Source organism: Camellia sinensis, chromosome 7 (assembly GCF_055761805.1).
Source record: "Camellia sinensis isolate YWXY chromosome 7, ASM5576180v1, whole genome shotgun sequence".
NCBI lineage: Eukaryota > Viridiplantae > Streptophyta > Magnoliopsida > Ericales > Theaceae > Camellia > Camellia sinensis.
The window spans coordinates 128541855-128552764 of NC_138967.1; the positions used below are offsets into that span (position 1 = coordinate 128541855).

Below are 10910 nucleotides of genomic sequence, written 5' to 3' on the forward strand. Positions count from 1 at the left end.
ACTAATACAGACCTTATACTACTGTTTTGTTTTATCGTTTTTGTCAATTTGATGTAAAAGAGAAATTTACATAAAATTTTAAAATGTTTTATAGTAGATTATAGAATTTTACATTGAAAATAAATAAATAAAAATATGAAAATTACTTTATAAATATTTTTTTCCCCTAATTTTTATCACAAAAGTATATTATATCAATTAATTCTCATATACTGTTAAAAAATTATAGTATGAAAATATTTAAATATAATATTTGATCAGTTTAATTTATATTGATATAAAAAATTTCAAAATCGAAATAAACTGTCTATTATAAAAACAGACCAAAAATTAAAATTTCGGTCTATTACAATCGATCAGCTCAATTTTATCAATTTTTCTTACATCCAAGTTCCAACCAAGGGCTGAGATTAGGACCCTTTCGTAGCTCGCCATTTTGGTTCCCAACCCAGATACACAAACACAAATTTAGGGAAAGAAAGGCGAAGAGAAGATTGAGAAGAGACAGAGAAGATGAGCAGTGGTAGTAGTACGAGACCCGTACCTAGAAGAGAGAGCCCATGGGGCACTCCCGAGGGAGATTGTCGGCAGCCAAAGGCCCACAGATGCAATGATCGAACTGAAGATGTCATCCAAGTAAGCTTTCTCTTCCCCATTAAACCCTCAAACCCTTGTTTCGAGTAATTTTTGTATGCAGATATATGTCACGTACTTTCTATTATTATGATTGAATTTGACAGTCGAATCCATTATATTTATGTTAGGTATATAAATTGGTGGAAGGTAGTGCAACGTTGTGCCTATTGGCATACAAAAATTTCTTCTTTTTTCCATATATGTTTCATATACACTATTTGATTAGAGAACAGGTATGGGCAATGTGGGTCGGTGTTCAATGTTTGAATTAGGGCATCTGAAGAACTAGTTCTGGGTTTTAATGCTCTCATTTGTTTTGTGCTTTGCAATGTGTACTGAGTCAAAGTTGTGTTTGGTTGTAATTTGAGCTTTTTATTTTTAGCAAGTCTGGAAATTAAGAGAGTTAGACACAATTGAATTGATTTAAGTGACAAGTAAACTCATTCTGATAAAAATTAAAAAAAAAAAAAACAAAAAAAAAAAAAACAAGTTTTTCCCTATTTTTCAAAAATCAGTCCTGTGTATGTAGATTATACATAATCAAGTAATTTTTACAGATATTCTCTGATGTGAGATTGATGAATCTCAAACGATTTGTTACCTGATGATGTTATGTTGTGAGTTGTAGGAAATTTTGTCTGATGATATCCTTATTCCAATGTGCTCTTTTTTTATTTTTTATTTTTGTTGTTGTTGTTGTTGTTGTTGTTGTTGTTGTTATATATGATGGATGAACCATTAATACTAAGATGCATCGAAAGAGTTTAAAAGGAAATGCCAATTACCGAAGGCTTGAACTTCCATAAGGGAACAAAGTAACTACTACTAGGCAAGAAAGTAGAAAGAAAGCAGAAGGATCTGTTTAAGCTTATGAGCCTAGAGTACTTCCCCTTCAAAATTATGCAGATTTATCAAGACCCAAAATGTGATTACTACTCAAAACTTATTGAATTATGCCGCTTTATAATGTTTCTAATTTACTCGAACTTTGTAACCGGAAGAATGCAATATTAAGGAATTAAGGAATGATTTTTCCAATCAACTGTGATGTCGCTAGACCTTCAGAAAAGGATCACTGCTTTGAATTAGTAGTAGAAAACTACGAAAATAGGGATGTTGTACTTATGAAAAAGATTGATTTCTTATTTATTTGATAATCCAGTGGATTCTTCTTTAACCATATGAAACTTGAAAAGGTATTGCGATGGAGAAGTTTTTTGTGGCATGTCATCATGAATAGGTGTTTCTCCAAAGAATTAGTGTGCTAGGGTTTTGGGGTTTGAGAACGAATGATATATCTTTTAGAAACTTCTTTGAGAATGATGCCTGTAAGTGTGGCAAAAAGGGGATTGAATGAAGGTGTCTTTCAAAAACAATCTTACTTGTTGAGGGACCCTTTTCTGGTGAGGTTGTGTTTTCTAAAGCTGTATAGGGTAAAGATTACAGTTTTAGAAATATTTTTAGAGGTTCACACAAAACATAAGTCAAGGCTTATATGATTAAGTATGGGTCTTCCTAGGCATACTCCTCGGGAGCAAAAGGCATTATAGTGCTTCTATAGTTGTTTCATTAGGACCATCCCTCATTTGGTTGGATTTTTAGTTTATTTTACTTTTATCTTTAGAATTTATTGATTGTATCTTTTAGCTATTTTAATGTACATCGTCAGAAAATTCTTAAAATCATCAACTGAAGGACTAAACTCTTTGTGGGCTCAACTACATATCAAACTCTTAAATTTGTCCTTCGCCTTCTTGTCAATTGACTCAACTCCTTAGAAGCATGAAAGTCTCTTTACTCAAATGCTCCACATAAAGGGCTTCATTCCTTAGTTCGATTCTCCTTCTACTTACTCTACTTCCCACCAACTTTGAGATAACTCAGCCTCCACCCACCAACGTAGAAAACACCCAGTCTGCATGAAACTAACCCAGAGCAATTCCAAACCTCGCTAGCCACTTTGCGAAGGGAGATGGTCCTCTAACTCCCTCACCTCCTTGCACTTTGAACTTCAATTTAGGGGAACATGTCGTCTTCAAATGCAATTGTAAATTTACAAAATCTTCCTGAGAGCTGCAATCCACACGTACAACCTACCTTGAAAGGGACTTTAAAAGCTCATACCCTTTTTAATTTCACAAAGATTCTTGTGTAACAGTTTGTAGTATGTCTTAGCTTCATACTATTGGACTTGCATGCTACCATTGTTAAAATTAGTATTATTTTAACTGGATGTTGTACAATATTTTGCTAGAGTTAATCGACTTTCTTGATTGAATATGTAATACTGGTTTTGGCATTTATATTAGCCATTACCTAAACACATACACATACAAGGAACCCCAATGCATAGAAGTGGAGGATCAAACTCATCTTTTTATGTTGAGGTTGCATGTCTATTTATCGTGGAAGTCTTCTAATGTTTCATATTGTATTTTTCAAAGTTTTCTTAAAGTTTTCCTATCAAGCCCCTATTTTATAATTTTGATTCACATTTCGGCCTTCGTTGTTGTTTTTCATTTTTGCTTCCCTTGCAACCACGGAATAAAGTAGAAGTAAGTTCATTTATAGAAAATTCAATATGACCGTTTCGCAAGGAGATGAAAATAACCAATAATGCTTAGATGTGCGAGGAGATGGTAGGCATCCCAAACGAAACGCGATGTTTAAGTGGAAACAGATTGCGACTATTTGACCTTTTGTCGGCATGTATTATGATGGCCTTGTATTTGAAGTTTCACTATTAAGTTTATGCTCAATTTTAGTACATTTTGAGTTCATTTCAGTCGTGTTGTGTAGGCGTGCTTTGAAGGTAATCCATTTAAGACAATTCCTGGTCCTTTCAAGCTCTTCTGGCAATGCATGCGCTCAAAACTTGGGTATGTTTTCTTTCATTTGGACGACTTATCCGAAAAAAGATGATTTTTTATTTTTATTTTTTATTTTTCATTCATTTATACTATAGTACATTCTTTTGACATGCTCATGAAGCATCTAAGATTATGTCTTCTTTAAATATTCAGAATTTTCTAATTGGTCACTGAAAGCTTTTCATTGGCAGTTAATCACATAGAATACCAGACATGTAGATTATAATTTGTTAGAAGTTGCTTCATTGACCAAAATTTCCATCGCATAATAATTTGAAGTCTTTTATACTCTTTGAGATAACTAATTGCTTAATTCTAATTTCAATTGTTCCATTACATTCTGAAGTAATTGTTACTGCTAATCAATTGATTGAATGTTTCGTGTGCAGCGAAGAACCAACGGAACCATTCTACTATTTGCAATTGGACCCACCAACAAGAGAAGTGAAGCTTGAGTGATGCTCGTCTCCAAATGCCACATATCTGCTTTTAGGTTGGACCCTTATGCCCTTGTAATTTCAAGTTTTGTTATCGTTGCTTTATACGCTAATATGGCATATATTTCGGCTTTCAAGTTCAAAATAATATGATTTTTCATGTTGTGGTGGAAAAGCTTGTTCTGAGTAAACTAGTTGATTGATGACACTTTCAATTCTTCCTTTGATAAGCAACACTTGTGACCATTCAAATTCCCTCTAGCTTCCTTACATTTTCTCCCCCAACAAGTCAGTGTGTCTTTTACAATCCCACTTATTTTCAGAAAATGCATCATGTCCTCAACTGAAACACATATAGGGTTGTAAATGAGCTGAGTTGAGCTAAGTAGTAGGTTATTCAAGCTTGATTTAAAAACTTAACGAACTTCCAAAATATGTTCAAGCTTGGCATGTTTACTTTTCAAGCCAATTTCAAACAAGTTTTGATTGAGCTGATAACGAGTAGAACTGAAGTAGCTTGATTTTTATAATATATAAGCTTATTGGGCTCAGTAATAGGTTGAATGAAAGAGAGTTATTCTTACATGGAGATGTGGGCTCCTGAGCCTCTTATCATCCACTTCATTATATTCAAATGAAACAACTCTGAATATTCACTGGGAACAGACAATTAATGCAAACCTAGTGAACCGGTTGATTTCAATCTTTTTACTTAAGATCCAAAATTTCCTAGTCTACTTACAAACCAAATACATTTAATCCCAAGCAACATCCAGAAATCGATGATGGGTTCTCCGATTGTGAGGTTTCGTTCGGGAGCCCATGGTAGGTTGAACGGCTTTGCCATGATGAACTTGAAGATCTTGTACACATTTATGTTGTAGGTTGCACTTGAAAAGAAAAGTGTTGCATTCAGGGCCCTTGCATATGCTCTTGCCTATTAACAACAATACACATGTTAAATAGATTCTGGTATTGGATTTAGGGTTTAGGTGGGAACAACGAACTGCTGTTCTTCTCAAAATAGATTATTGGAAACATTTGGTATCGCTCTCATTTTTTTTGGGAGTTGATTTTGAAAACTTGTGTTTTTTTTTTTTTTTTGAAAATTATTTATTGGAAACATATCTGTTTTAGGAAACACTTATAAACTGTTTCATGAATTTTTGAAAGTTGTTTCTACACAAAAAGGAAAATGAAAATTGTTTTTGAAACTTTTCATTATTTTTGTTTCTGTAAATACGAATCTAATTCTTTTTTTAGAACAATATCGAACAGGCCATGTTTGCCACTAGTGTATTCCAAGAGTGAAAGAGATATTTCTTACTGAAGAATTGATTAAGATGTCTGTGCCCCTTCAATCCCTTTCTATGACTATACTCAAAAGAAGAATAATCAAATTTGATTTGTGTGTTTTCCAGCTAGAAATCATTAAATGGATATTGCCTAGAAAATCATGCATGCCCTAATGTACCTATTCTCTCTCCCTTTTTTTCTCTGTCCAATCATTCTATTTTTAATTCTGTTTGTTCTTCTATCATGTGAAAATTAATTACAACAAATTTCTCAGTTAATTGATCCATGATTCTCACCAGCTTGGTCTACATTTTGACACAAAATACTCGTAAATAGATAAGATTTTGGAGATTGTTAATTTAGTCATATATATTTTGTGTCTGAATCGGTTATATGCATATTGTTGCATGATTAGAAGAGATCAAATATATTACCTGACTTGCAGTTGTCCACTGAACATCTATCGGTAATTGTACAAAATCGTCGAATTTAGTCCCTATGAGTGCTGGAATCGCTGTCTACAACAATTACAAAAACTTTAGTTAATAAATATGAATTAGAGACAAGGTCAAGGGTCCTCAATATTTAAATTTATGTGTCCTTCTGATCTGATGCATTTGTTTTAATTATACAATTATGTCTCAAAATTTATGTCTTCAGATTCTTACTACATCATGTAATACTATCTCAATTAATGCACATTCAATTCAACCCAATGATTGTCTTGAAATTCCCACTACATCACCCATCAAGGAATATAATTGAGACAAAAGAACAAAGAAGTTATGGATGAAAAATTATTTTTGAACATAAATTTTATACAAAAAAATATATCAAAAATGATTGTCAATGACATTTTTTTAAAATATGAGGGCAATGACGAGTGTTTTGATAAAAAATTAAAAGATCATAAGAAGCAACATCATTCTTCATAAACATGGGTTTGTAGATCATTACTTTTTGGGAATATATTAATACTAAAAGACAGAGAAATTTGGGTAAAAAGATAGGGAAATTACCACTCAGTAGTACTTTTAGACAGTTATTATAGATTTGTAAAATAATAAATTATAACTTTAATTATTAACATTTGTAAAACTTATCACTTATCGATAATTATTTTATTATAATGTATACTACATTGAAATTTTCCCTAAAAAGGTCCCATGAGGTGGTGAAGCGGAGCATGGGTACTTGATTCCATTTCCTTGATTCTTGATCCCATCCGACGATACTGCAAACCCAGAGAGAGTTAAATAGTAATCTCATGAGTTTACTTTATTATTCAAACCTAAATAACAACTACAATTTTATAATCATGATTCATAATGTATGAAAACCTTAGGCATTTTGAAACGTTACCTGTTTAAAGTACACCGACTTGTTAGATCAAACATGAATAACATTGCTACCGAGTCTTTACAAGCACTTGGAATGTGATTTTGGGATGTTTCATCTCCTTGTACACCATTCAAAATTAGTTGATCAGTACATATATATACATACATTGCCATTTCAATCATAAAAAGTTTAGCGATGAGATAGAATCAATCAACATCAGATATAAGGCTCGTCAATAGAGATATGATTTTATTCGGATCGTTCCCTTCGTTTTTTTTACGATTAGTTCTGTATCTGTAGACTTATTATTCAGTAAATTATTATGCAAAGGAACCATGCATACCTGCAACCTCCCAGATTCTATAAGCGATACGTGCCCCTCCAACACAGAGTGTTTTATCCATCTGATTTAGTCCTGAATCTGATATCTCAAATCCTTCTTCTTGCCTCTCTCCCCCAACATACTTTGTCTACAATGAATAACAAAACAAGAAAAAAAAAATTAGAACAAGAACAGCATTTTAATATGCTATGTTCGGTTTCCACAAAAGCATAAAACAACATTTCCAAGAAACAAAAAAAAAAAAAACAAAAAAAACAAAAAACAAATGCACTTGCTAGAAAACTAGTTTTCCCAATTTGGGAATCACGCAAGAGACTGATCTTCAAAGCAACCAAGTCCGAAGAGTCCCTGCTGTGTTCACAGCACCCACAAGGTGTGTCGGGGGTCTCAAACCCTCTCTCTGAAGCCACCAGAGACAAAGACAACATGGTGGCGGTGTGTAGTAGCTGCCTATAAGTACATGACTTCCCTAGTGTGCAAGCTAGGATTTGGTTCCAGAGATAGCGAAAGCAGCGCCAGAGGCTCGAGGCCTGGTGGAGGATTCATCGACGAACGGTGACACGTAACATTTTATTTATTTATTTATTTCTATTTTTCCGGCGAAGGTTAAGCAATGAAAAAAAAGTCATGTGGGATGGCCTCAAAACAGCAGGTGCAGTGCGACCATTGAAAGGGAAAGCTGGGTTCTTTGTGGTATCATATTTTGTGGGTGTGTTTGGAGGTATTTTTAGAACTCACTATTTATATATTTTTAACCACTATTTGGCTAAGATGGTGGCCGATTTATATGGACAGTTGACCTGTTTTTTTGGATAGGTTAAATCTAAAACAAATTCAACATTGTCGGCTTCTCGGATCCACTTATTAATTCAAATGTGATACAAAGTGAGGTCAAAATTTGATATGGCCAAACATTCAATATTTCGGGTCAAGTACAAAACGACTTATTAAATCTTATTTTTATCATATGTTAATTAATAAATGAAAGAATACGCTACTTTATCTTATTTACATGATATACTCATTACATAAAATGCCTTCTTCTCAGACTATTGTTGCTCCAACGACTTATCTAATGATGGGACAAACGATTTTTCAAGCTGAAACATGAATAAATTCGATTGGGTTGTCTAGTTATTCAATTTCGCTCTAAAACATACCGAGATTTGCCTAAATTCGATCCAAACTAATCTCTTTGCCTTAACTAACTTGTCAAAGCCCAAGTCACTGCAATATAATTTAATTCAACCACAGAAAAATAATTAGCTAGTATTATATATAATTATATATTAGGATAAATTATAAATATATTCCTTGAGATTTGCTTAAAATATAGATTGCCCTCTATGATTTGAAAAATTATAAATACTCCATTGTCAGAATTTTTTATGGGTAAACTACACTTACACCCCCTAAGGTTTGGGTTTAATACATATCACCCCCTGACGTTTGGGAAATTACACTAACCTCCTGTCATTGTAATTATTTAGACGGCAATGAAGATATTGAACTCATGTACTATCTTTTTTCTTACTTTATTTTACTTCTTTTGTTTTTTGTTTTTCCTTTGCTTTACTCTTTTTTTTTTTTTTTTACTATGTAATTTCCTCTATTTTTCTATTAGGAGTTGTTGCTTTTTATATAAGTAGGGAGATTTGTGAAATGAGACTATTAACCACAGTGATGGAAATGTAATTTTCAGAACGTCAAGGGGTGGCATGTAATTGGACCAAATCTCAGGGGGTGTCAATATAATTTACCCATTTTTTATTTAATAGAATTAACTAGAAAAAAAAATTTCTAACTGCTCTCTTATATAATAATAAAATTATTTAAATTATTAATTGAAATATATTTTTAAATCATTAAAAACTGTTAATTAATTTGATGATATATTAATAAAATGGGCTATTTATTATGAAATTAGAAACCTTAGGGGACGGGGGTGTAATTTTAAAAATTATAGGAGACAATTCATATTTTAAGCAAATTTCAGAGGGTATGTTTGTAATTTATCCTTATATATTAATAGTATTCAGATTGTTTGGATTGTGAGAGTAATGCCTAGATACCGATCAAAATTTTGGTTTAAAAAATTTTATCTTAGAAATTGATTAAATTTAAAAGAGTCATATTAATGACAGCCTCAAGAGTTGTTAATAAGAAATAAAAAATGATAAAATATTTATAATTTCAATATAGTTTCTTACATGTTTTAAAATACTTTATATATCTTTTACACAATTCAAAATAATTTTATGAATTAATTACATAAAAGTCCTATTTACAAATGTTATTATAGTTTAGGTCCTATTTAAGATTTTTGAACCAGTAAGTCTTATTTAGTAAAACTGAGAATATTATCAATTTTTCCTAATTTTTAAAACTAAAAACATTATCAATTTTGCATAGTAATGTTTCAGATAATTGTTTTACTAATTGATGAAAAAAACAGAGCATGAGATTAAATATTTTTGCCCTTCTACTTATTGGTTTGATTCAACTATCTAATAAAATCGAGAACATTAATAGTTTTTTCCAGTTTTAAAACTGAGAACATTATCAGTTTTTTCATGTTTAAAGTTTTTTTTTTTGCATATTAATGTTCCATCATCATGCTCCTTTATAGACACAAAATTTTTAGTTTTGCATAAAAAAATAATTCAGTTTTTTCAATGTTTTAAAAAAAAAAAGATTAGTTTTATTTTTATTTTTATTTTTATTTTCTTGCACATCATTTTTCTTTTAGTTTTCTTAATTTGAAAGTTGATGACTTAAATTTTTGAAAATCAAAATATATGTCAAATCATCATGTTCCTTTATAGATAATCATAAATGATGAACAAAATTATTGTTTGAAGGGCAATTCCAACTATTAAAAATTTAATGGGACTTGAAGGTTCAAAAAATCTTAGTTAGGACTTAATGAAGTGTAAGTTTATAAATTAGGGCTTGAATGTAAATGCCCCTAATTTTATATATTTTTCAACACCATCAACTATTTTTAACATTTTTCAATTTAAAATTCTATTATCAAAGTTCTATTTATATATATATTATAGCGATCCCGGTTGTCCCTTAACTATTATGTTGTGTTCCGGACTCGGTTTCGTGAAGTTGGTAGTGGTATCTATCTTGTTGTCGTCCTTTAATTCCACTTGATTGAGTTTTAGGATGTTTTGAGCAGGGTTGTTACAGGTTGGTTAGGCCTTGGTTTCAATTCCTTGTTGTTCGGTTTTTAGGCGGTCCGCTCGAGCGGGTCTTCTTGCGCTCGAGCGGGGATTACACACCTTATAGCGACCCCGGTCTTTTCCCATTTGATTATTGTATCCGGACTTAGGTTCCGTAGATTCTGTCATTATATAATTGTTGTTGTTGTCCCATAATTTCTTATTTGGAGTTATAGGATGTGTTGGGCAGGTTTGTTTCAGGTTGGTTGGGTTTAGAAACCAAGTGTTGCTGTCCAGAATTTTGGTTCTTCGCTCGAGCGAGGAGTTGGTCGCTCGCTCGAGCTGTTGTTTTTGGTTCTTTGCTCGAGCTGGGGTTTGGTCGCTCGAGCGAGAGATTGCGTCCAGTATGGACCTGTAGCATTGCATTCTTGGCTCGAGCGAGCTTTTCTTTGCTCGAGCGAGGATTTCTTGTTTCTGGTCGCTCGAGCGACCAAGTCTTCGCTCGAGCGAGCCTATCCAGTTTATATACGCAGCAGCGGGTTTTGATCAGTCTTTTTCATCTTCTTTTTGATTCCAAACCCTAGGTCCGACTTCTCTCTCTCCCTACTCACCTTCTCTCTTAGGTTTGATCTATTTAGAGTGTGTTTCTACCCTAGTTGCTTTATTAAAAAGATAGAGGGAGTCGAGGGCTTTCATTTAATCTGAACATTTGGCGATTTGGAGCACATTGGTATTTGAGTATTCATCTCTGTCTTCTCCATTTGGGTTTTTTTCTTCGAGGTAGGGATTTCCTACTCCATTTTATAGGTTTTGTTCT

At 32.6% G+C, this 10910-nt stretch overlaps 1 protein-coding gene and 1 long non-coding RNA gene across 2 annotated transcripts; one reads left to right on the forward strand and one right to left on the reverse strand.

Annotated features, from left to right (window-relative positions):
- The first annotated feature begins 397 nt into the window (after window positions 1-397).
- Window positions 398-4129, forward strand: LOC145795308 (uncharacterized). Its single transcript, XR_014336059.1, has 3 exons — window positions 398-636; window positions 3436-3515; window positions 3896-4129. It is a non-coding gene; the product is annotated as an uncharacterized LOC145795308 (long non-coding RNA).
- Window positions 4130-4655: 526 nt separating this feature from the next.
- On the reverse strand, window positions 4656-7355 carry LOC114322098 (septum-promoting GTP-binding protein 1). The gene is made up of 6 exons (XM_082881093.1): window positions 7199-7355; window positions 6924-7050; window positions 6602-6698; window positions 6434-6473; window positions 5674-5757; window positions 4656-4880 (listed from the first exon to the last, which is right to left on the reverse strand). Exons 1-6 carry the CDS (start codon window positions 7349-7351, stop codon window positions 4656-4658), a joined length of 726 nt encoding a protein of 241 aa, XP_082737219.1. The 5' UTR covers window positions 7352-7355.
- Window positions 7356-10910: the final 3555 nt, after the last annotated feature.